Below are 27,562 nucleotides of genomic sequence, written 5' to 3' on the forward strand. Positions count from 1 at the left end.
TGATACATAGTAGGTGCTTAGGGAATATTTAATGAAAAGATGGATGAATGAATAAATTATTATAAGCTCCAGCTATTAGATCTAAAAATGATTACATTGGTTGTTGAGAGTGTGCATGAAATTACAAAATATAATGAATCCTAAAGAATATATTTGATGAAGATTTCCATTTGTAATTAGTTCAAGAAAAAAGAAAACATGAAGCAACCCAGTACATGTACTTGTCATTGCTTTTTAAACATCTGGGGATTAAAAAACAGCTTTGAAAATAGTTGCCTAGGGTAAGGTCTGATTTCTGCCATCTAAGCAGTAAAATATTCAGATTCTTCCACACTAGCAATACTTTCATAGAGAACAATTAATAAAAACACTATTTAGACCCAAATCTTCTTTTCATTCTGGTTCTTATAGGAATATGTAGATGCACATTCAACTCAAAACACATTCCAAATGAAAAAAGAAAGACAGAGGTAACAGATGCACCATCTCTATCACAGGTTTCCTAAATGAAAACTGCACTCTAGAAATCCTAAATAGGAGTGTTCACAGAAACAGCTGATGGTAGCAGCATGGGCTGGCATATAAAACGCTTACTGTTTAGCAGGAGAAACCATCCCAAGTATAATGCCTTTCTCTCCGTCAGCTGGTGCTCAATGTTTGTGTTTCTTCAGATTGATCGGCTGGATGTGGATAGCTTGTTTAGCAACATTGAATCCGTGCATCAGATATCAGCCAAGCTGCTGCTGTTGTTGGAAGAGGCCACGACAGACGTGGAACCGGCCATGCAAGTAATCGGTATGTTTATTCTCTTCTGAAGTTCTACAATACAACAGGAAATAATATTTTAATAACCTCCCTTCACTTGGTTTTATGTTTCTGACTCATCGTGCTTCCCAGGAGATATATAAATGCTAAACCCATCTTCAGTGTCATTGTAATTAGACAAACTCTGTATTTATTTTCAAATGGGTTTATGTCCATTTGCTTAAGTCCCTCAGAGGCACAAAAACACACCATTTGCTTTTTAATTTCCGGTCTTTCAATTTCCTTGCCTTCCAGATGTTCTTTATTATTTTGATTCAATTCTTAAAGAATTAATTATTTAAATATTTTAATAGCTTTACTGCTTTTCGTTACAATTTTTTAGTTCTTCTTTTTAATTTCAGGTAATTTGAGGGTACAAAGAATTAAGTTTTTTTACAATGTTTGCATTTGTTAGGTAAAGTCCCTGTTATGGCTGTGTCCCACACCCAGGAGGTGTGCCATATCCCTCCAATCCCTTCCCTCCTCCCCTCTCCTTTCCTCTCACTTTCTCTCTCCCCCCATCTTGAATTGAATTGAGTTTTTCTCTTCTGTGGACATGTATTAGATCATCTACTGGCTTCGTACTAGTATTGAGTACATTGGATACTTGCTTTTCCATTTATGTGATACTTTACTAAGAAGAATGTTTCAACTCCATCCAGGTTAATACAAAAGATGTAAGGTCTCCATCTTTTTATGGCTTCATAGTATTCCATGGTATACATATATCACAGTTTGTTAATTCATTCCTGTGTTGAAGGCATTTAGGTTGTTTCCACATCTTGGCAATTGAAAATTGAGCTGCAATAAACAATCTAGTGCAAATATACTTACAATAAAATGTTTTTTTTTTTTTTCTTCTGGGTAGATAGATGCCTAGTAATGGGACTGTAGGATCAAATGGAAGGTCTATTTTGAGTTCTTTGAGGATTCTCCATACTGCTTTCCAAAGAGACTATATTAGTTTGCAGTCCCACCCACATTGTTTCGATCTTATGCCTATAAGTGAATCAATTTTTAGATTATAAACTTGTTACATGAGTTTATTAGACTTATAAGAAACTTATGTGAGTTCCACTTTTTTCATGCTTTTCCTTTTTTCTATTAATATATTATTTATCTTCCAAATATGTTTTACATATACTTTACTTACAATCATAAATATATTTATTTTCTTTTTCTGGTATGACTTTCAAAAATAACAACAGAGAACATAATTTGAAAAATACTGAGCCAAATTTTTATTCTCTCCATTTCTTAGAAGTTTCCACAGGAGTACTGTTCTGTGAACTCCTTGAAGGCAGTTTGAACATATAAGACACCACACAAATGGTGTCATATAGGCTAATAATTCTTTTTAAAAATTACCATTTCTCTCTTTCACGCATAATATAAAATATATATTCATTACAAAAATATTAAAACAATTCAGGAGCACAGAGTAACAGTAAAAGTATTTTTCACATAACCCTCCAATGCCCCTGTTTTCCCCCAAGTAACTGCTGTTGTCAGTTTGATGTCAGTCCTTTCTTTGAGATACACACATATAGACACAAATACCTTATACACTTGCTTTTGGATAGATAAAATGTTTTTATCATAAGGATATTTGCACTAGTTTGTTTATTGCAGCTCAATTTACAATCACCAAGATTTGGAAACAATCTAAATGCCTTCAACACAGGAATGAATTAATAAACTGTGACATATGTATACCATGGAATACTATGAAGCCATAAAAAGATGGAGACCTTACATCTTTTGTATTAACCTGGATGGAGTTGAAACACATTCTTCTTAGTAAAGTATCACAAAAATGGAAAAGCAAGTATCCAAAAACATATTTACTGTTGATGTGTTTGTTACCTTTTATTTGTTAGAGTTGAAAAATGGCATGAAATTGGTCTTGATTTTTATTTATGCAAGGCTGATGTTACAGAAAAGTAAAAGAAATAACTTGACTTTCTGTAGCGTTTTCACTGACTAAAGGTCTGCCAACTCAAAAATATTTCTTGCACAACTGGACATGAAAATTCTGATGATTATTAAAAATACGAAAAAAATTCATCCCACAGTTTTAAATTTAATCATTCCTTCTACTTAAATGTCCCCAATAAATTGTAAAATATTTTCTAACAGAAAGACTCTACTCATTACCATTTTAGCATAAATTCATTGGCCATTCATTTATTAATTCAATCAATGAATAGTTATGAAGTAGCCGCATGTTCAAAGGACAAGGTGCTATATGGCATTGCTGGGTATCAAAAGGAATGAGATCATCTCTGTCCTTCAAAAGTTTTCAAACAGCTCTTTGAATTGAAGGTTATCTGTCTAATACACCGTTAGAGTAATTTCTACACTATCACAGAAGCTCAGAGGATAAAGAGGACATTTCTTGAGGGGAAATGTAGGAACCTTAGAAGAAAATGTTACTTGGACTTAAATGTTTAGGGAAAATTTCAACAACTAGGGTCCAGGTTTGGAAGAAGATTCTATATGAAAGTTACAGCATGAATAGCAAATGCCAAGTGTGTTTAGAAACTGATGACTGATCAAATCGAATGAAGGACTGATGTAAGAGAGAAGTGAGAAATGAATAAAGAAGTACAGAATATGGACAGAGTGTACTTGGAATTGAAGTTTGGAATTTACTGTACAGCTATTAAGAAGCTATTAAAGAATTTTTCAGCAAGGGTGTGAAGAGCTACAATAGAGTCTGGAGAAAGAAAAATATGGTAGGGATGAAGAGAATGGCTAGGAGGCTTGAGTCCTAGACCAGTATATAGGTTGTTACAAATAATACAGGCATGCGGTAACAAGCATCTAGGCTAAGGTAGATACAGTTAGAGGAGAAAATAAAAGTTCATTTCAAGAGATATGTAGAAGAAAGCATAAGCAAGATCAGGTGGTTGGTTTCTGTGTGAAAAGGGAAAGGCAATTCCAGGGTTAAGGTGACCACATATCCTGTTTTGTTTAGAACACACTCATTTTAGCCTATTGTTTAAGCATTCAGTTCAGTTTAAAGGCATATCATTATTACTAGTCACATCACAAGAGGTTTTATAAATCCTTTATGTGTACTTCAACTTCTGACATGGTCTGTTTTAACAAGGCACAAGAGGTATGTACAGTTAAGAGAATTCTCACTGCAACACACAATAGACTCTGAAACACAGCCCATCTCTCCTTTCCCAAACTCTTCTAGTCTCAAGGAAACTTATATCTTCCTTTGAATTGCCGCCTGCAGGACACTGGCTGATAAAATGATGACATTTGGACTTAGCAGATAAAAACATTTCAGTTACTCCTGCTCTGGTGGTGGTGGGAAATGTATTTGATGCTGCAGACCCTACCACCCACTGGATGCAGCAGCTAGTTGTGTCATGGTCGACACTGGGTGACCAACACCATGACCTGTGAGAGGTATGAAGCTTCTCAGAATGCCAGTCAATGGGGTTAATGAGACATATATTACAGAAATAAATGAAATACATTTGGGGAATAGAGGTTTAGTAGCCCTGTTGCTCTTGCTAAAGTAATTTGGCTACTTACCGTGTGATATAAATGGATGATGATTTATTATTTAGTTACACTTCTTACAAAATAAACCCTTTCAGAGCAATAGGTTTAATGTATTCGTGTTTAATAAAATTATTGATTTTCTATCTTTCAAGAAAGTTGATGAGCATGTAACACACAAGATAGCATTCACCAAAGGGTCCTTAATGCTATTACTGGCCATAAGACAACCAGAAGACAGAAATCTGATGAAGCAGCAAACACAGATGTCAAAAGTTAGTCATTATTTTAAAAAGACTGTGCTCTAAGTAAGTGATTTCACACATGCAGGTGCTTAACGTGTGTTTACATATTACCCTATATGACATAATTTTTCATTTAGGTCAAACAATAGTTATCCTAAATTAATTTCATTCATTTTTATTCTGAGTTTCCTTGGACCTACAAGAAATGTGAAGCCATGACTAGTAATATATAGACCTCGTTAGCAGAAGTTTTGCAAATAGTTAAATGATGACAGTTGTATATCAATGTGAACAAATGAATTAAATAAATTAATCAAATAATATTTCAATTTTTTTTAATGCACTTCACAGAACCAAAGAAAGATTTCTGGAAGTTTCAAAAGTGAATTGCCTGACTTTATTGTAAATGCTACCATCATTTGAACTTAAAAACTAAACACTTTGGGCTAGATGGGGTGGCTCATGCCTGTAATCCTCCCACTCTGAGGATCACTTGAGTTCAGGAGTTCGAGACCAACTTGAGAAAGAGTAAGACCCCCATCTATACTAAAAATAGAAAAATTAGCCAGGCATGGTGGCGTGCACTTATAGTCCCAGCTACTGAGGAGGCTGAGGCAGGAGGATGCTCTGAGCCCAGGAGTTTGCAGTTAACTATGATTGATGCCACTGAACTCCACTGGGGTGGCAGAAGGACACTCTGTCTCAAACAAATAAAGACAGAGAAGAAAAGAAAAAAAATTAAACACTGTGAATGTAAATGACAACATAACTACAACTACTAGTGGGGATGACATCATAGTAGAATAATGTTTTTATTAAACAAAAACTATGGTGCAAAAGTGTGCTTGAAATTGATTGTGATGCATATATAATGAAGCTGTGGTATTTTATTAATTGAAATGAAAACTGTAGTCAAAATTCACACATACTTTTATATACACAAAATTAGAGTGAACGATAAAGATGATATTGAATTCAAAAATAATCTTATGCATGATAGTACACACTTTCTTTGGTGCTGGTCATTAATTCCTTTTTAGAATGTTTGAAGCACCACCTTATAAATTAGTCAAAGTGTCCTATAATAGCGTGGAAATATTTTTGTAAACAAGGCCTCCAAATTGTATTGCATTTTATTCAAAATCAGTTGGAAGTCTTTAGTTAAGTTTTTATTCAACAGAGAGAAATTAGTTTAGATTTTTAATCCCTATATAGTTATTAAAAATAAATTGTTCACAGGAAGACATTGAAGTTTATTCCTACAAAAATAAGCTAAAAATTAAACTCTTGCTCATGTTGTGCCAAATACTTAATTTTGAAATTCTATAAACATACTTTAGAAAATTCAACTTATGGAAAGAAGATTTTGATGGAGCTCTTCTTTATTAGAATACCAGATTTCATAATATCTACACATGGAAAGTATTAAAAAATCATTAATAAAAATAATGTGTTTGATGAGTTTTATTTTGAAAAAAATAAACAGAATATCCAAATGGAGGCAAACAGAGCATATATGAATATTTTAGTTCAAATATTTACCCTTTTTTTTGAGACAGAGTCTCAAGCTGTTGTCCTGGGTAGAGTGCCAGGGTGCCATAGCACACAGCAACCTCCAACTCAGGCTCAAGCAATCCTCTTGCCTCAGTTTTTCCATTTTTAGTAGAGATGGGGTCTCGCTTTTGCGCAGACTGGTCTCAAATTCATGAGCTCAAGCAAACCACCTGCCTCGGCCTCCCAGAGTGCTAGGATTACAGACATGAGCCACCACCCCTGGCCTAATATTTACATTTTAATATGTAGACACATAATTAGAATGTTAATATCTTCCATTTATTAGAATTTTCTCTGAGTTTAAGTGCCTCTAACTATAGAAAGTATTTTCTCAATTTAAAATATTATGGTTTACCAATTTGAACAGTAAAATAAATAATCCTAGTATTGAATTAAAACCCACAGAAGAAAATAAATATCAAGTCCATTCTGATGCAAATAAATTGGGAGAGAGGATAGTTCTTCCTTATAGTAGAAGAAAACAGAAAATCACCATTAAGCGAACAAATACAACAGTAGTAGCTGTTGCAGATAAAATCTACTGATTGATGCTACCTTCTGCAGGTGAAAGAAGAGAAATCTGCTTTTCACAGTCTGAAAGTTTCTCCACAATTAACCTCAAAGAGAGACAGGGAGAAATCCAGTAGAGACTGCCTTAACCAAGTGATCAATGTCAACAAACCCAGGAAATAACACATACTCATATCATGAACCTCATACCCTGACAGGGACACTCACATCGATGTTATCTTTGCTCAAAAAGTGTGCGATCATGATCAATCATAAGAAAATATTAGATATCATCAGACAAACCCAAATAAGGGAGACACTTGACAAAGTAATTGATCCATATTCTTCTAAAGTATCAAGGTCATAAAAAATAAGACCAGGGAACTGTTACAAGGGACCAGAAACTAAGGCCAAGTAATAAATGCAAGTGGGAGGCTGGATAGCTCTGGAACAGTAAAAAAACATTAGGCTGAAATCCAAGTAAGGTTTTCATTTAGTTAACAGTATTGCCTCGAAGTTAATTGTATTATGTTCTATTATGGTTATATTAGAGTTTGGCTTTGAGAAAGCTGGGTGAGGAATATTTGAAAACTATCTGTATTTTTTTCTGCAAATTTAAATTAAAATTAGCTGAAAATAATTTTTTTAAACATTGTTTACAGAGAGGACTCGATTGAAGATGTTCAGAATTTCAAATTTCCTAAACATAAATTGTAACTTTGAGGAAGATTACAGAAAATTTTATGAAAAAATTAAAATAGTAAGGCCACATTTAAAAAATAATTAGTTGGAGTCTTATTTTACTATCCTTACGCTTTGTATCTAGGTTGGCCTTGTGACTTGCTTTGACCAATAAAATGAGACCAAATGATGATCTTGTAAGAACATTACACCTTTGTGCTCTGTGCTTGTGTAGAAAGAGGCTCAACTATCCAGCCATTTCACACAACACAGCCAGGACTTAGGCATGTGAGAAAGGTCTTCCTCAGCCAGCCAGCCAGCCCCCAACTAACCCCCAACCGAATGCAAGCACATAAGTAAATCCCATTTCATCTGAACCCTACCTGGTTGTCAATCCACAAAGTTGTTAGAAAACAAACATTGTTGTTTTAGGCCTTTGAGTTTTGGGATGATGACTTTTTCTGCAGTAATAGCTAAACAATATAGATAACAGAACAAGATTAATTTATTTTGACTTAGATGACGAGGAAAAACTTAATCTGTCTATTGTGTAAGATGAACTGATTGGTGAGAGGTTTCCACAATACTATTACATAGTGAAAAGCACAGGTGCCCTTTTCTGTCCTTAGATGACACAAAAAGAGTTTATGATTTTTAGCTCTTAGTGCCAAAGGAGTAAATATTTTGATCCCTACATAAATCAGGAAGAGACTTTTACTCAGCATTAACCATGGGGTTTGGGTGAAGTTCAAGTTTAAACACAAAGACATATGATATGCTCTGAGGAAAACTGTCTGTACTATCACACCAAGACGGAGTGTAGATTTTAAAATCTAGACTTAAGAAGAATATCTAGATCAGAAATGGGATTTCAGTCTTTAGAGTTGGGAGTATGACTTGTGGCTCTCATTTCTCCTTAGATGATTTTGTAGAATTTAAGAACACATAGGTTTTAATATCAAGTTGACTTGGATTACCTCTGGCTCATCCTATTGCTGGATTTGTAATCTTAGGCAAATTATAAAATCTCACTGACTTTTAGTTTCTCATCTTAAAATTGGAGGTCACAATGCCTATCCTGTATGTTTTATAAATATTAAATAAAATCACATATATAGAATGATAGCTCAGTGCTTATCTTTAATAAATATTCAATACATGATATTATAATTTGTTATTATCCTGAGAATATTGAATTTACCTATTTACAAAGCTTGATTTATTAATAAAATATGATTTTTTTCCAGCAGTCCTGATCATATTTTCAAAAAAATCTTATTGGCTGGATGTGTGTGGTATCTAGCTGCTCCCAGTATCTATGTATCCCAATGATTCACATATCTAATATGGTAACACATTTTCTTCGATGATTTAATATATTTAGTGTCATTTCCACATTTGGTAGAGGGAACAGCAATGCAGTAGTTGGCCCTCAATGTAGACAGCCTTCAATAGATCATGACTCCTAGAATTCACATTGCAATGTAATCTAGTTCTATTTTAACTGTAGATCCCCTCTGTGACTCACTAACTAAAATGCAGTGGAAATGACACTACCATCAACTGGGCCGAAGCTTTAAGAAAGCTTGACAATATTTTGGGAGTCTGCCATATAATAAGTCTAGCTAGCTACCTTACATAAGAGAGGCCACATGGAAAGAGAGCAGACCTGACATTATGTAGTGCGAGTGGCCCAGCGATTCCAGCATTCCAGCTTAGACCAGCTTTTTAGCTGTCCCTGCCAAGGTAGTAGATTGGTGAAGGCACCATCTTGGACATTATAGACCAGGTAAGCCCTTGGATGACTGAAGCCCCTGTGGACATCAAATAAAGCAGAAGAACCACACAGTCAACTCACAAAATTGTACGAGAAGGTCAAAATGGCAATTATTTTTAAGCCATTAAGCTTTGGGTGATTTGTTACATAATAATAAATAACCAAACCAAAGAAGAAACCAAAAGAAGCTTTGATAAGGGAATTATAATTTCTCATATGCTTTTTCCTAAAAGTGAGTTTATCTTGGAAAGAAAGATAGTTTAAAGCTTTCTGTTCTTTGAAAGTATATTAGGTGATGGCACGATTGTTCCAGAGCAGTACTTTGTTCTCCTAAAACAATGTCTCTTGTATGTCCGTACAGCAGGAATCTGCTTTGTAGAGAAATGGACACCATGCTTGCAAAGGATAGTTACTGATTCTTATCACATTATAAGGAAATGCTGAGAACAGGACAGTCTCCTGGCAAGCCTAGAGACATTTTGTGACTTGGGGGCAATCCCCCAAGTAACTCAGTGTTCTGGAATGAGATAAGATCGGTCACTCATTAGCAAGCATGTGTTAAACATTGATGCTTAGTACTTCTTCATGGAGGTTGTGGGGAAAGAACACGTGAGGAAAGAGCACGTGGCAATCCTTAGTCACGCAGCCCTCATTGTAATTACCTTAACCCTCCACACCTGTTGTGCATGTCATTACCTTAACTCTCCACATCTGTTGTGTATAACCTTAATAAACAGCCCTTGCGAAGGGGGCTCAGGGCTGGCCTGCACCTTAAGGTTAGCCCGCCTCCTACAAGCTTGTACTTCTAATCCCTGTCACACCTGGTTCCTTCCTGCAGCAACTGAGACCAGGGCCTTAGGGGTCACGACATGGCTTCTTAGCAGTGAGTTTGTGGAAAGAGCTTTGTAGTCACTGACAATTCATGTTATAATGCTGTGTGGGAGATGATGGAACTCAGCTCATCTGAAAGATCTTACCAGTATTATTATTGTTTGCGTGTGTGCATGTGTATATGTTTTACTCAGGACACAGATAGGCCTGACCTAGTTAATGCTGGCCAATGAGGACAGCTGGGACAAGAGGGGGGTCCCAGACCTGTACCCTGGAATGTGTAAGGCCAGTAAGGGGAAACCAGGGGAGACCCAGACGCAGCAACTGAAAGGCCAGGGCATTTTTCCCAGATGTTGGGAGTAACAGGAAAGCTGTCAGCTTCAGAGAATAAGATGGGGGGGCAGGAGGGAAATGGTGTTTCTGGAGGCAAGGATACACAAATCCACACAGGAAAGGAAAAAGCAGCAGGAAGTAGTCACCAGGCTGCAACCGAGGGTTTGGACTGTCAGACTCCTGGGTGGGGGGGTCAATGGCTACTAGGGCTTCTAGGACTTACGTGTTATAATCAAAATAAAATGAAAGTGGCTTAGTGTAAAGCTCCACAGTTCTGTTCTCTGAGGACAACTGTAAGTTCTAGGATACTGTGCTAACAGAGCTGCTAGTGGAGGTCAATGGCTTAGCTGTGCAGGGGGGAGTGTTGGAGAGATGAAGTCAGATTTACATTGACCTATGAAAAATCAAACACTGCACAGAATACACGTAGAAACAAAGTCCTAGGTCCTAAGGGTGAAAGAGTCCTGTGAGTTTTCTGAGCACCTTCCCAGCCTCCAGAAACTAAAATGAGAAATACATAGATAAAGGAACACAATAGCCTAGAAAAAGTATGGGCTTTGGAGTGAGGTAGATCTGTGTTTTCATTCTGGCTGTAAGACCACTAACGCAGTAACTGCAAGCAGGTCACTCAAATGAATGTGGACTGCATTTGCCTGCCTGGAGTAGAAACCTGACCAAAAGGGCCTAACCAAAAAGGGGCTTATTTTTCTCACATAACAAGAAACCAGGCCAGGTATGGTGGCTCATGAGGCTGATGCAAGAGGATAGCTTGAGGCCAGGAGTTTGAGAATAGCCCAGGCAACATAACTCTACAAAAAGTGTTTAAATCAGCTGGCAAGATGAAGCATACCTATAGTCCTGTAGCTATTGAGAAGGGTGAGGAGGGAGGATCACCTGAGCCCTGGAATTTGAGGTTACAGTGATCTGTGATGGTGTCACTTCATTCCAGCCTGGGTGACAGAGCAAGACTGTGTCTCTAAAAATAAGAAAACAAAGAAATCCATGACTGAACAGGCCAGGACTGACTGGTCCAGCTGCTTGCTGGCTCCCTGAAGCCTTTTCTTTCATAATCCTCAGTGTGTGGCTTTTGACATATGGCCTCAAAATAGCTACTCTACTTTCAGGCATCATTTCCTATAGTCAGTAAGAGCAAAACCACCTCCTTATAAAGTTTTTGTCATTTGGGGGAAATATAATCCCTTCCCAGTGTCTTCTACATATATCTCATTTCATTTTACACACATTTTATTTCACATATACACACTCCATCATACGTTTGCACATACACTTGGAAATCTGAATACCAGAGATTTGGGCAAAGGTCAATATTTTTAAGTGGGTGCATTGCTGGCCTAAATTTTATGCATTTGGAAGAAGGAAGAATATATAAGCAATTAGTGATGGATGCCATGTTCATTTACCCATAATTTAAATGAGGACAGCAAGACCTCCAAGGCAAAGAATACAAAATATAAGGGCACAGCCCCTCAAGAATAAAAGCTCCATGAGAAGAATTCTTGTCTACTTTATGACTCTCGTACCACCATCACCTAGGCAAGTATCGCCAGTAAGTATTTACACGAGATAAATGAAATCTACAGGTAATAGTAAATGTCCATTACACTGGGCGGCACACAGACGAAACTCAGCAGCAGGTCATTGCTGTTACTGTTACTGAAATCTTCCTGTGATTTTTTTGCCAGTGTCATTTTTAGAGGCTGCTAGGTAGTATATAGAGCAACTTGCTGTAGCAGAGGTGAGCATTCTTACAAAAGGTATTTGTAATACTAAAGTGAGATACAAAAAGAATCATGGATTGATCTAAGAACAGGGTCTTCCTCAAGGTTATCAAGCTTGAGTAGAAAAGTTATTGTACATTTTCTGAATCCAGCCAGCCAGAACCTTAACTTTCTCCAAGAACCCATGTTATCTCAATATGTCAGTTGTTATAAAAGTCTTCACCTAGAGTTGAAGTCTCTGGGACTTTAACGAGGTTCAGGAAGAAACCATGAACTATTATCAAAATAAACATCTGTATTCTTGAATGTTAGCGTTGGACTCACATTTAAACAGCATCCCTTCCACTGTTGAGACGGAAACAGAGAGAAACCTGATTTTCCCCAAGTGACATTAGTAAACAGAAGGGATCCTATCTAGCTCTTCCAAATACAGGCCAGCTCTTTCCTCTCTAAACTCTGTTCATCTCCACCACAGTTTGCTCTGCCCAGCTTCCAGGCCACCTCCCATAGCCAGATGTGCTTGGTGGATGCCACCGGAACCCAGCTGTAGAATGGCCTCTTCTTGGAGAGCCCCCACCAAAATTATGATATTGTCTTCCCTGGCACTGGACACAGTGGTGGGACATGTACTGGACCACCCCCCTTTCTACCTCTGTTTTCCTCTTCACAGTCCAGCTCCCCTCCCTGGGTCCATTTCCGTACTTCTCTCTCCCTCCCTCCCAAACCTATCCTTCTGAAAAGGACTACCACATCATGGGGGGCCTCAGAATGATCAAATCCAATGGACACATTCTCTGAACATATCTGACTCTAGTGCTTTAGAAAAACTTTTATCAAAATACTTATGATATCATAAGAGAAACAGCATGAGCCCAGGAAATGCAGAATTACAACCTGAAGCTATAGCCATGGGCATGAAATAACCCTGAAGTCTCATTTTATCTTAAGAAATCATGTCTACTCTCCAGTCTACTCTCATGTTTTTTCCTTCAGATATCTTAGTAAAATCAATACTCAAGGGATGTGCTTGTTTTAATCCCATGGCTGCCCATCCCTCTTGCCACCTGTGTTTGGTTTGATTTTGTAACCCTAGTCAGGCTCCCTGGGGTATCCTTAGTCAGTTAAATCCCCAGGCTGAGTGTGATTTTGTAAAGACAAAAGAGTGTGGCTTCTTTACAAAGCATTTACTCTTCCAATTTTCTTCCTTCTCACTTCCCCTCCTTTCTCTGCCCTCCCCTGGAGAATGGAATGAGGCAAGGAAAGAAAGGAGGAAAGTATATAAATGATCTGGCACTCTGGCTGGTTAACCTACTGCTTTATTAGTGGCAACAGCTGGGCTCCCATCCAAGGGGGTGAGCAGGTGGTGGGGAACAACCCTTAAATTCCTTGGGTGAAAAGTTGCCAGTAAAGCTTTCATTGGGGATAGCACACCATGGGGCTTTCACTCAGCTGCGTGTGTCACTCAGGAAAATGACAGCCAGAGGCCTGTACTGTTGCATGCACATCTCAGACCTTCTTTCCAGAGGGTTGCCAGATCTCTGTCCTCAGAGCCATCCACTTTCTTTGTATTCCAAATACTCTATCTTGACAAACAAGTTTGACTTAGAACCACACTTAACTTTCTTGTGGGATACATCTCAGATCACAATTTATGCTTAAGATTCTAACTAAAATTCATCTTCATTGGTTTTTAGAGCTAACCTTATTGCATATTTTTTCTTAATACAAGAAAAACCCTTTCATAAGTGATAGTCCACATCACATTTTCACAAAGTTTTGAATGCAATGTTATGGGTAGTAAGGAGAAGACCTTCAACTAATCAGGATTTCTTCCAAAAATATTTTCCTGCCAAAGGAAAAAACCCCACAAAAACTGTGTTGATTAGAATTAAGTTCAGCTGGGAGAAACAGAAAACAAAAATAAAACATTACTTGCATAAGAAGACAGATGTCCTCCCTGTGGATAAGTCTGAAGGCATGCCTGCTAGAGCTTACAGCAGCCCTGCTCCTTAAGGTCCTCCAATATGCAAGCTTCTTCCAGCTCACAGCTCTGCTCACCAAGGGATGACCCTTATCTCCATGGACAAGGTCATATACAAGTTCAAATGAAGACAGAGGACAGAGTGAGGAAGGTGAAAAGGGGGAGTAAGCAGCCTCTTAAAGAAAGTTCCCGGTTATTGTCACAGGAAATTTTCACTCATATCCTATTAATGGGCTTTAATTATTAAAATACATTGGCCACACCAAATGTAAGTGACACTGGGAAATGGTGCTTTTATTGTGAGCAACTCAAACTTCTATTTCTTTAGAAGAAGCAAAATATGGCTTCTGGGGGACAGAAGCCTGCTTTCTTGTTCAATCTCAGCAGTTTTTCTCATTATGTAGTACTTGGCTTTTGTGACACTAAACCTTGTTTTCCTCTCTCTGTGGCTATGCCTTCTTGGATTCTCTACAGATGCTTTTTCTTCTAGACTCCCCTCAATGTTGGCACTCACCAGCTTGGTCCTTAGGCATTCTTCCACTCTGTGGACTTTCTTGCATGACCACATCAAATGCATGCCCTCTACTACCCAACTTTTACAAATCTACATTGTTTTTCCTGAATCTTAGATTCCTATACCCAATTCCATAAAGGACTTCTTCACATGAATATACAATAAGCAACACAAACTCAGTACATCTAAAATTAGACTCACCTAAACTCTCTTTATCACATGATGGTCTGCCCATACGGCTTCTGAAACCAGCATCCAGGATATGCCTGGAATTGCCATTTTCATCTCTTATATATGTTCAATATCCATTTTTTCCCTCTCTTCTTCATCTTTCTTGCTTTTGCTTTCTTATAACAGTATCTATTGAGCATTTATACGTATCAGCTACTTAAACAAATACATTATATGTTTTAACTTATTTAATCTTCAAAAAACCTAAATAATGGGAATAGAGAAGTCAAGTAACTTCCCTAAATATCACACATCAAGAAATAGTAAAACCAGGATTTGAAAGCAGGCAGTTGACACTAGCATACTTTTAACTGCTTTAATTTCCTGTTTTAACTCTTCATTGCTTACTTCCTTTATTCTGACAGAATTACAGAAACATTTCAATTGGTTTCTCTTTTCCAGTCTTACTGAATCCTCCCCCAAGTTTCATCTTTCATATGAATAACTACTTAAGTAATTTTTTTGTGGCAGTTCTATAACTTTATTTGATGATCAGTAGTTAATTCTCATCCACTTTGACTGTCAGAATATCTTTGAAAGTGGTAACAGGTACCTAGATGACCAAGGCATACAGCTTGTTTGATGAATCTTAATCATCGTGTTTTCTGGACAACCACACAGAGATGGTAAGGGACATTCCTTAATCCTTTGGCCCAGATGGCTCTGTTGAGTCAGGTATCAGTGCACATATCTGGATTCTTCATCTCCTTCATGGTATTTTCCAGATCCCTTTGAGTGTCCAAAGGACACACTTTCTGTAGCCCACACTTATGAATGTTAATAGAGTATTCCATCTCACGGATAGCAGAATGGCCTTCTTCTCACCACACTTGTTTGTAGGAACTATTTTGCTGGGTCTGCAGCCTAAAATCCATCAGCTCTTCCCCATTGCTTTCATGCTAGTTTTAACTCCTTAATGCCATGTAGGGTCCTTCATGATCTGGCTGCTGCCCTCTAAAGCCTCTTCTGGAACTTCTTCACAGATATGCTCCCATGCAGCCATACTAGACCACCTCAAATTTCTGAACAGACTTTACCTCCTCCACGTATCTCCCCATTTTTACACACACTCAGAGCTCCTATTTCAAGAGCTTTTATGGGAATTGCCCAAAGGTCTCTATCTCAAGGGACTATAGGCTCCTTTCTGCACTTAACAGCTTTATTCTTGCATGTTTCCAATAGTCCAGGAAACTTCACTTTTCTTTCTCCCTTGCTGACCTATTTGAGTTCCTCAAAAGTAAGGTTCTTTGTTTGTTTATTTTTTATTTATTTATTTATTGAGACAGAGTCTCACTATGTCACCCTGGGTAGAGTGCCATGGTGTCACAGCTCACAGCAACCTTAAACTCTTGGGCATAAGCAATTCTCTTGCCTCAGCCTCCCATGTAGCTGGGACTACAGGCACTTGCTACAATACCTGGCTATCTTTTTGTTATACTTGTCAGTGTGGTTTAGCAGGCCCAGGCTGGGTTTGAACCCACCAGACCAAGTGTATGTGGCCGGCGCCCTAACCACTGAGCTACAGGCACCAAGCCAGTATTGGTTCTTTGTATCCGCAGTACCTACAAAAGTGCCTTGTGCATAACAGTCACCAGTGAATTACTGTCAAATAAGGAAGAACTAAGGAATATAACTACTTCATTCCCTTTTATACCATTTTCCCAAACAAAGTCTATGACAATGAGATCCTTTGAATATCATTGATTTTTCCTTGGCTTACTTACCTGCAAGGGAAAGTCATCTTGGAGTGGTACATCAGAATAATACACAAGACATGTGGTTTCTTATGGCACATCTGGGCCTGGACAGGAAGGTCTGAGAGTAAAGAAGAGGTATGACAAAAAGAGGAAAGTGGCTAAGTGGCTGTAATTACATCTGTCAAGGAAGCAATTTGTAACATAGGACTAACGATACCAGGACATAAAATCAGTATTTTGAGGAATTGCTTTAAAATAAGGGTGCATATTTTTTTCCCTCTTTTATATGGCAGTTGCTTTTTGGGGAAGCCAATGAAGAAATTTAGGTTGTAGAATTTTTTAATAAAAGAACACAGTAGTTTTATTTATTTTATAGGATTCTGGTGTCTTTGTGACAGGCAGCCATAAGTGGAATTACCTTCACTGGTCTTGTCTCAGCCTTTCTCTGCTCCTAATCATCCCCTTAAGCCCACATACATTAGACAGAGCAGTTGTCCTTCACCACTAAGGAAACGCAGCGGAGTTATGTTACCGTGGAAACAGAATCATTTTTTGCTGCAAGACACATTGCTTCATCTGCACTATTATGAAGCAGAATACATTGGAAGTGCTGGGAGGGGAATCAAATATTCTGCCTGCCAGTGTTATATTTGGCCTTTGGGTGAATAAATGTCTTGCAATTAGAGTACTTACATATCATTTAAATTTAATAATTATTAGATACCCAACAGTATTTTACTTAGAAAAGAATAAAAAAACTAGTTCTGTTGTTAAGGGGGGGAGGAGTATAAATTCCTTTGAACTGGACCACTTCTGTTAAAGAAAATACAAAGAAATGTGCAGTTATTGGTTTCACTGTGTGTATCTTCGTTCTTTTCTGTGTTTGACTTTCCGAGCTGTGTATTTGTGAGGTTGTCTTTGCCTCTTTCTTTTTTGGTCTCTACTCTTGGCTTCTTTGTAGTGAACATACATATTTATGACTTCATCTTGTGTTGGGCTCTGTGTACTCAGATCCACTGTTCTTGACTTGCTGCTGAGTCTTTCTAAACCTGTTGCCACTCCCTCTTCTGGGCCTTAATCTGACCCCAGCCCCCCACCCTGCTGTTTGCTACCTGATTCTGCTACTGGCAGTCTCCCTGCACCTTAAGCCTAACCCTAAATTCAGTCGCCACCTCCTATTTTCTTTTCTTTTCTTGTTAAATACTCATCTTAACTGTTTGTGTTGCTAATTGTTTTGAAGAGCAAATCTACAAGACCTAGGCTGGTAGAAAGACCAACTCTTTCCAATCCCAGAAACAAAACAAGAATCTCTCATCCCTTTTGCTTCAAAGATGACCAACCATACCTTGAGTTCCCTTATCTAGCCTCAAAAAGCACTATTAAAACAGACAACCAAATGAAAACCCCAACACACACACAATTTCTTTGTATTGCTTTAGAGTCTAAAATATAATCACAGGAAAATTCTATCTAATGAAAAAGAAGAGAAATTCTTTTATTGCTGGATATAAGTTAGAAAAGAATGCGATACTTTAAAAGTACTAGTGTTTTTATTCTAGAGGTAGTAAAGCAGACAAGTGATAATTATTGAGCAACCAGTCAGCGGCAGGCATTTTTTACATCTGTAATTCTATTTAATTCTTAACTTAATCTCAATAGCTATCGTAGCTACAACGATTTCCATTTTATAGCAACATTTTTTTTAAAAATCACTCTCAAAGGTACCACACAAACCTTACATGATTTCTGACTCTTGAGTTTAGTGTTCTTTCTAACCACGTCACCTTGTAGTGTCCAGCAAAGGTCTGAAATGGGTGAGGGGCTAAACCCTGATGGAAAAAAATGAAAAGAATATGGCCTCTAATCTCAGCTCTGACACCTTCAGATGGGATTTTGGGAAAATCAGTCATTTGCTTCAAATTCAGATTTATTCATCCTTAATTAACAGGGACAAATAACCTCTTATCTTTTCATGCACATAGGGAGCTAAGCAGTTAATGTGGGCAAAACATGTTAAAAATACTAAGGACACTGCTATCTCTGCAGAAGAATGACTTGCTTCTATTACTATAATAGGTCCAGATTTATAGGTCCACATCACTGTCAATCAATTGAGCCATCCCAATGAATTCAGCCTCTAAATTATGATCAATCTAAAATTTGCAATATTTTTGAGAACTGACCCTGTCACATATGTCTTCTTTGTCGCCCAATCATCTATTAATATGTGGTGGGTTGGGAGGTGGATTCTTATACTCATTTTTAATTAACAGAGTGAATGATTAAATAAAACTATTGTCCAATATCTACTTGAACTACCAATTATAGACTGAATTTTATTGTTATTAAAAAGAACATTACAGGGCGGCACCTGTGGCTCAAGGAGTAGGGTGCCGGTCCCATATGTCGGAGGTGGCGGGTTCAAACCCAGCCCCGGCCAAAAACAAAAAAAACCCAAAAGGGCGGCGCCTGTGGCTCAGTGAGTAGGGCGCCAGCCCCATATGCCGAGGGTGGCGGGTTCAAACCCAGCCCCGGCCAAACTGCAACCAAAAAATAGCCGGGCATTGTGGCGGGCGCCTGTAGTCCCAACTGCTCGGGAGGCTGAGGCAAGAGAATCGCGTGAGCCCAAGAGTTAGAGGTTGCTGTGAGCCGTGTGACGCCACGGCACTCTACCCGAGGGTGGTACAGTGAGACTCTGTCTCTACAAAAAAAAAAAAAAAAAAAAAAAAGAACATTACATGCCTAGACACCACCAAGTTGCTTTCTGAAGATACAGTCATAACCTTGATTCATAGTATCCAATTGTTTTTAAGGGGAATAATGTCCTATTCTTTTTATTATCACATATAAGGAAATATTTTATTTCTCTAAACTCTATTGCTTGTCTTTTAGATAACCTCGAAAAATTCTAGTGGAATAAATATTGAGAAATTACTTCTCTAGCACCTGAAATTTCACTTTCTTTGCTTCTAACAAATTAACAAAAACTGCTCCACTTTAATCATTTACTATGAACATATACTGTACTCTGAACTTTATACACACTACCTCTTTTAATTTTCATAATGACCTTATGAAAGTGAATTTATTATTGTCCCTGTTTTATAAATGAAGAAGCAGGTTCAGAGTTAAAATAACTTGCTGAAGTCACAAAGCCAGTCTGTAGCACAGCCTGATACAGACCCCGACAGGCCAACTCTAAACTGCTGTTCTTAACCGCAATTCTGCACACCAACAGGTCACCTTTGAGGAAACCAGCTTTCTTTTGATGTCTCTAGTCTCTTAAGCTCTGCATCCTTTGTTTTATAAAAGGAAAGAAAAGGGGGAAATGGGAGAGAGCAAAGAAGGAGGGGAGAAAGGGAAGAAAAAGGAAAGAAACCCAAGAAAATGAAAAGAACAAAAAAAATTACTCAAATGTTTTCCACCGTACTTGAATAACCTGGGGATAAAGCAGGACCAACACCATATTTTGACTACTTAAACATTGTTGAATAATTAACATACGAAGTACCAGTCTGTTCTGACTTGATGTCATTTCACATTGTTTTGCATTTATTAGGAGAAGTATTCTTGCAGATTAAAGGGCCACTGGAAGATATTTACAAAATCTACTGCTATCACCACGATGAAGCGCATTGTGTTCTGGAGTCCTATGAAAAGGAGGAAGAGCTGAAGCAACATTTGAACCACTGTATCCAGTCCTTAAAGTAAGGCCTTTTCAAATGATGATTCCCATCTATTCTCAGTTGCCTAGCAGGGAACATTTTAAATGGATGCAGATGAAAGGTCTCACATAAATCCTATGTTTTATGAGGCTTGCTGGGATCTCTGCTTTGCATTCCCTTTATGAAAAGCTGACATACCAGAAGCCCTGATTGACTTTTTTTTTTTTCAAGGATAACTAAAAATAACATGGGAGAAGATTCAGAGCTCTACAGAGATTGAAAAATGCAATACCAAAAAAATGAAATGTAGAGGAAAAATCCCTTCTTAAAGCTATAGTAACTTGCCTGGTCCAATATAATTAAAGGAATATTAAAACAATACATGGCCCCATGACCACTGGAGCACATGGTTTAATAAAGTTAGGGGAATGTCCTATGACTCTCTGAATACAAATACACCTCCCTTTCCCCAAAACTCATTTTGGAGAGGTTGGCAAAGATAAGTCAGGCTTGCAAAAGCTGGTTTCAGAACAATTAGTCACGCCTTCATTCTTTATCCCTTAAACAATGATGAGAGGTGCTATATATTATGTATTTTTCTAAAAGAAACATTCATTCACTATAAAAATCTGAAAAAATATAAGAAAGTACATATTTATAAGATAAAAAACCTCTTGCTATTCTACCACCTATTACTAACTACAGTTTACATTTTCTTGTGATCTTATTTATATGCATAAATGTGGGAATGAGTTTGGGTTGATTCTTTTAACTGAAATCATTACTATATATAATTACCTACCACATGAAACTTATAATTACCTCCCTAACTCCACGTCTTTACCTCGTGGCTCTCCTAGAGTCTTTCACTATGAAGGGTTACCACTGTTGCCAGGTTAGCTGGCTCATACCTGTAATCCTGTGAGGCCAAGAATTGGAGACCAGCCTGGGCAACATAGCCAGACCTCATTTCTTTAAAAAAAAGTAAAGAAAAGAAAAAGGAAAAAAAGGATTATCCACCCTCAGATAATCTTGTTCAGGCCAGCAATTAACCAACCACTCTCCCAATACCAGGGAGAGCCATGGTATTTAAATCAATGCATATGGGATCAGCACCTGTAGCTCAGTGGTTAGGCTGCTGGCCACATACATGCGGGCCGGCGGGTTCGAACCCAGCCTGGGCCTGATAAACAATAATGACAACTACCACAAAAAAAATAGCTGGGCATTATGGCAGGCGCCTATAGTCCCAGCTACTCAGGAGGCTGAGGCAAGAGAATTGCTTAAGCTTAAGAGTTTTAGGTTGCTATGAGCTTGATGCCACGGCACTCTACTGAGGGCAACGTAGTAAGACTCTGTTTAAAATAAAATAAAATCAATCAATCATATGGGTCTGACTCTAGCATATTTCCCTGTATAGTCTGGGAGTTGGGGGGAGGTGGATGGGAGGGATGGAAATAGGGATTCCGATGTAGGAGGACAGGTTTGTAGCTACATTAAAGTGAAATCACGAGACTAAATGAGACTATGCTGGAAGAAGTCTTTCTAGGGCCGAACTAGGTCTGAAAATCTGTTTAAACTGAGCTCAAAGATTTTTAAAAAATAGATTAAAAAAAAAAAATAGATAAATAAAAATTTCAACTTTATTGCCCTCTACTGGTCATTAAATTACCGCAGTTTCTAACCATGGAAAAGAATATATTCAAGTCAATAAATCACAAGCATATATTTAGTGCTTGTGCTGTGGCAAGCATAGTTCTAGGTGCTGAGAAAACAAAAATAAGACTTAGACCCTGCAAGGAGATCAATATGTTCAGATAACTCTTAAATATAGTATGTAAAAATAAGTAGCTCTAGTTAACTATTTCTCACTATTTTGTTTAGTTCAGTGTTAGCATAGTAATTCAGAGAAAGGTTAAAGTTGAAGTTGTATTCATCTTAACAAATCCATATATCAGGAGCAAAGTACTCTAAATGTGCAATTACTTTTTTTCCTCAGAAAAAATTACAGTATTATCCTGGGTGTGGATGATCACCCCTTCCATCTTAAACAAGTGGCAAGATCTGATCCAATGTCTGTCTTTGGCCATTTTCCTTCTTCATTTCTAGAATAAAAGAGAAAAATCTAATAGCAAATGAACAGTTAGCACCTTTGATCAGCACCAGAATGCCAGCTCTGGGGCTGGAGATCCCTACCTGGAGAGGATGTGGTTAATTTACTTTGGACATATGCTCCTAACTGCTCACCAGAGGTGGAGATGTCTGTTTCAGAGAGGAGTGAAAGTTAGTGTATTATTCATTGAATGTTTGACTCCACCAAGAAAGAAATATACCCTGTCAGAATATCCCACCAGGCTTTTAGTTCAATATGATACCTGAAAAAGCAGTTACGGGCAGAGGTAATCTTGAAACCTCATAATGTCCTAATTACTGAAAATTACTTTCAGACTCAATGGCCTATTTGATTTTTTTTTTTTTTTTAATGCTTCAAGTTCTGGTGATGTCCCAAATTTCAGAACCATTCTGATTTTAGGTAATAATTTCGGGCACTAGAAAGGTGTTAAGGTTTAGAAAGCACAAAAAACAAAAGAAGCCACATTGGCAGAACTATTTCTTAAGGGAAAGAAAATCAAAATAAAATAGCTTAAGTTAGAGCTATTTTCCCCAAAGTTGCCTTTCCATGAAAATAAAGTTAATGATGAATAGTACAGGTCTGCCTGAAGGCTGAGAATAGAATTATTGACATTACTATAATACTGACCTCAACTGAGCTGAGTTTTAAATTCTGAGAAACAGGTTTTCAAACAGGTTTATAGGCCAAAGAGAATCTGGAACACCCTGAGGGCTTGATTTCCCTTGCCAAGTAATCAGTCAGCGCTATTAGTGTGGCTCTGCCTTTCTTCCTTGTGGCGAAATAACAGAGCCCAAGTGCAGACGCCAATTTCTAATGAATATTAGGTGTGGCTTTTATTTTATACTGTGCAAGGGGGGACTGAAACAACTTGGTTTGAAGCAATAACCACCAGAGAGGTGGCTTCATGCCTCAGAAGCTAAAGTAGATTTTAAAGCAACTTAGTTGCATTTTAGCCAAAATTAAAATGTTTATTGAGGGCCTACTAAATATTTATAGAGTGCTAGATAATGTTGAAAATATATTTTAAAATATATAGGCATACTTCTTGCTTCCCAAGAACACAGCCTCTAGCTGGAGAGATAAACAAAACCATATGGAAATTTTAATAACAATCTAAGAATTAATTTGAATAACACCAGAAGCTGTCACCAGTGGGTGCATTTCAAGACTAATTTCCAAAAAAGTGGCAGAGATACTGCCTGTTTCTGTAACAGACTCAAGGCCATAACATTTGGTTATTTTTTTTGAAGCCCATTATCTTCAAAAAAAAAAAATAATAATGCTGAATCTCTTTGTAATGTTAGGGCTGTATTTCTCTGTGTTTGAGTTCCCCTGTGCCAGATCCACCCAGGACGTGAATTAAAAGTGCAGATTCCTATGCTCTGCCTTAGACCAAAGAAACAGGATTGCTGGTGGTCCAGTGCAGAATCTGCACTTTTAACAAGCACCCTCAGGTGGTTTTCCACACAAATTCAAGTTAAAAACTACATCAGAGGAAGAAATCATACTCATAGTACTGGCTGCTTTCTCTGAAGCAGATGGCCTTTTATTCCATCAATATCAATACAATCCAAGCAGTAATTTCAGAGTTTGTAGATCTTAAAAAAGAAAAGACTTTAAAGCTATCCAGAAGCATGATACGCATCTGCATCTATAGCCCACAAATTGGAAATTGCAAGTTTTTATTTATTCAACAAGAAGTATTTACAGAACTGCTTTGTGACCCTAAGATTGTGCGAAATATTGTAATTAATCCAGTCTCTAAAGTTAGGGAAGTTGCTTGCTGATCTTATTACTTAGCCTCTTTGAGGTTATTTAAGGTTTCTGATCTGTCTGAGGAGAGTGAAAAAAGAGAATGGCTATAAATGCAAGGGAAGCTATATTTAGAATAGCCTGTCTGCTGCCTCCTTTTTCTGCTTTTCCTCTTACAAATACAACCAAAGTCCCTGCTACATTTCAAAGCCCCTCAAGATCTGTTTATTTTATAACAGATAAACAATGAAAGGGACCTTCTAAGTTTTTTGATAGATGGAAGACATTATTTCTAGCTTCATCTCTACTTGCTTTGAACTTATCTATTTTTCTTCTTGCTAAACAAGTCCACCATGCTCAGGAGGAAAACTTCTAACTTCTAGTCATCTGGGCTCTTTGGCTGCTCACATTACTTACTCCATTCAGATGGGGAGCTAAGAGCTCATGCAATCTAAAATCTAGAGGAATACATTTCAATTTGTATTGAAATTATTTTATACTTATTATTCTAATGGAGTGCTCCAAGTGAAAATTAAAATCTCTTTGGGAAATTCTTTCAGTTCCTTGTTTATGGCATCATCTTGGAAAAAAGACTATAATCCTTAAGGAATAGTCACATAACAACTTTTGTTAATGGTAAGTCAAATTATAATGATCCTGTGAAGGTAGGAAACCCAGAGGTAGATATATTAAATTACTCTATTCCATAAAATGGTAAATGGACACAATTTACTTCCTCCTTTCCGAATTATCCTTGGCTGGGATTAACTTCTGAAAAGTGTTAGACTAAAAGAGAAATTTTAAAATGATGAGCAAATTAAAAGGAGATGTTTTAATGTAGAGCGCTTACTCCATAGACTGTGGTTTCCTCTAATGGAAAGCCTCTCAGGTTCCTTTTTTACGAATATTAAACACAGTGGTAATTTATGTTATAATATTTAGGTTTTATTTGGTTGAAATAAATGAAATACAAATTTTTTTTTCACATTTTTCTTTTGGGGTTAAAGTAACAATCTTTTCTTTCAATTATCACATTATTTGCTTGTTTGTTTCCATGGAAAATTACATTTTTATTTTTATTCATTTTCTCCCCCAAGTTTTCTGCTCTGTGATCCACAAAGCATACTGGGCAAATAACATTGTTCTGTAGGATGGAAATTAGGGAAAGAAAAGAGCTTAAAAGAAATGAATGGGAGGAAATATCAGGCAAGAGGGCATTGATGGTATAATTTCTTCCATTGCAATAGAAGAACTCTTCAAACAGCAGTAAACAATTGCCTAAAATTGTGAAAGTTTCAGATATAAAAAAAAATTATAATTCTGTTCTTGATTCCCTACTAGAAGATCTTAGACTCAGTAAAACCTAGCTACTTCAAGATATCTAGGAAACCATTTATATAACATGTCTGAAGAAAGAGGAAACAATTGCTTCACACATAAACACTGCTTTTTCCCACATATACATAATGCTTGGATTAATGAAAATAAACTTCTTCAATCCATTAAAATTTATATAGGTTAGCACAGGTAATTATCATTACATTTTTTTCTGAATCACTGAATGTGAAAAGACCATCTACTATTATGGGATGGGGGTCATAAAATTTTTGATATTAACATTCATTATATTTCAAAAGATCAGAAACCAGAGGATGCAGAGATCAGGTAATAAAACAAGGTATTATTTTATTTCTCTACAGCCACATGAGGCTTTTAGAGAAAACCATCTTATTGATTCCTTAAATTTAACCTGAATAATTTCCACTTTTTTTATTGCTAATTAATTTGACAAATATGCTTTGAGTCCCTCCCAAATGTCAGTCAGTTTTTAGATATCAGGGCTATAGCAGTTAACAGATCAAGCCTTAATTCTTGCCCAGAGTTGTTGGGGGTGGGGGGTGGGGGTATAAACAATAGACTGAATAAGAACATTTCATAATATATTAGAAAGTGACAAGTATTAGGGAGAAAAATAAAGCAGTGTGATGTGAAGTAGGATGCAATTTTTAAAGGGTTGATAAGGGAAGATTTCCCAGGGAAGGACATTTGAGCAAACATCTGAAAGAGATAAGGGAGTAAGCCACAGAGATGTCTGGAAGAAGAGCAGTCCCGCAGAAGGGGCAGGAAGTACAAAGACCCAGAGGCAAGGGCACCCCTGACTAGCTTTAGACAGAGCGAGGAGGCTTTGTGGTGGCCACACACTGGGGGAGGAGGTGTGCTAGGAAATGGAGTAGAGAGAGGGCAGAAAGAGAGGTCGATCATATACTGATTTTCCTTGGAAGGATTTCAGTTTTACTTGAGCAAAAAGGAAGGCAAAAAAACTAGCAATGCTGAGTGAAGGCTTTTGTGAGAATTCTCCACTGAATAGGTGAATTGTTCATTTGTGTAACACCACTCTGTGTACAGAGATGTACAGAGAAATACAGCCCCCTTGATAGTTTCCTGCAAGTCAGTTAAACATTTCCTTTGTAATCTTGTCATCTTGGTTTCCCCTATTGCCATGTTTAATAGATCTTTTTTAATAATGTGAACAAAGATTTAAATTTATTTTCAAATTATGAAAATTTATTAACTGCAATCTGAATCAACAGTTTTTAATCTTATATAAAATGAGAAGCAAAAATGGTATATTTACTAAAATAAAACTTTAGGGTCATGATTATAAAATAATGAGATTAACTCTATAGGGCATTCATGAAAATTACTTAATATTTTATTTTATATAAGAAAATTTAAAAGTTTTATGAATGCTTGCATATTACCCCAAATATATGGATTTACATGAATTTGCCTTTTTTCTTCTTTTACAGGAAAATATACATGCAAGAGTAAGTACTTTTTTTAATAATAGAAATCAAATATAAAAATCATTAGAAAAAACTGCTGAATGTTTCTGTCTAAATCAGAATTGCTACAATCATGTGTATTGCTCTTAATAAGTCAGGATTTCAAAGGCATTTAACCCAGATATAATATTACTGGAAGAATCCTGATATACAATTTATTAAGTTTGAAGATGCCAGGAATTCTTTGGGAACTTCCCATCATACATATGTTAGGAATCCTAACTATCCTATCCAAATCCTATCCAAAAACACTTAACATCTCAGATTAATACCATAATATTTCTGAAGGTCCCATAAGTTAAAGCATAACAAAATACAAATATGTATGATATTAAAATATTGAGTTTCTTCTAATTTGGACTCTTGTATGATTTATGGAGAAAAAAATCATGACATATATAACATGGAAATGAAATATTAAGATGAAATAGTTGATCACAATAACAATATCAAAATTATTTTATAAAACAACATATACTTAATGCACATACTCTTTTTTTTAGAGAAGAAAAGCATGTGTCGACTGATTAATATTGAATGGATGATGTTGTCTTAAATACAAAGTCAAATTTACCAGGACTTTGAAAGACACGTTTGGCTTATCATAGTCAGCAATGCTCAAAGGTTCTGAGATCCTAGCAGGTATTTGTGTGTGTGTATTTTAAAAAACTTACAAAAGAAATCATATTAACTTTAACTATAGATGCCTATCATTTATGCTTTGATGCAGAGCAGTAGTAAGTAAA

At 37.0% G+C, this 27,562-nt stretch overlaps 2 protein-coding genes across 4 annotated transcripts in view; one reads left to right on the forward strand and one right to left on the reverse strand.

The window, feature by feature from the left end:
- Window positions 1-27,562, forward strand: part of ARHGEF38 (Rho guanine nucleotide exchange factor 38) — a 139,686-nt gene that overhangs the window by 70,918 nt on the left and 41,206 nt on the right. The window contains exons 3-5 of the mRNA XM_053561058.1: window positions 672-795; window positions 19,979-20,126; window positions 26,781-26,798. Of these exons, the coding sequence (XP_053417033.1) occupies window positions 672-795; window positions 19,979-20,126; window positions 26,781-26,798 (290 nt within the window). The remainder of the gene's footprint in view (window positions 1-671; window positions 796-19,978; window positions 20,127-26,780; window positions 26,799-27,562) is intronic.
- Window positions 683-27,562, reverse strand: part of INTS12 (integrator complex subunit 12) — a 98,531-nt gene continuing 71,651 nt past the window's right edge. The window contains exons 9-12 of one of the 3 annotated variants that reach the window (XM_053560929.1): window positions 16,447-16,537; window positions 11,108-11,233; window positions 8,986-9,130; window positions 687-819 (exon numbers count right to left, since the gene is read on the reverse strand). The gene's annotated coding sequence lies outside the window, so the exon portion shown is untranslated. Of the gene's footprint in view, window positions 820-7,710; window positions 7,790-8,985; window positions 9,131-11,107; window positions 11,234-16,446; window positions 16,538-27,562 lie in introns of those variants that run through there. The other 2 variants (XM_053560653.1, XM_053560569.1) reach the window with 2 other exon arrangements.

This window comes from Nycticebus coucang, chromosome 1, assembly GCF_027406575.1.
Source record: "Nycticebus coucang isolate mNycCou1 chromosome 1, mNycCou1.pri, whole genome shotgun sequence".
Taxonomy (NCBI): Eukaryota; Metazoa; Chordata; class Mammalia; order Primates; family Lorisidae; genus Nycticebus; species Nycticebus coucang.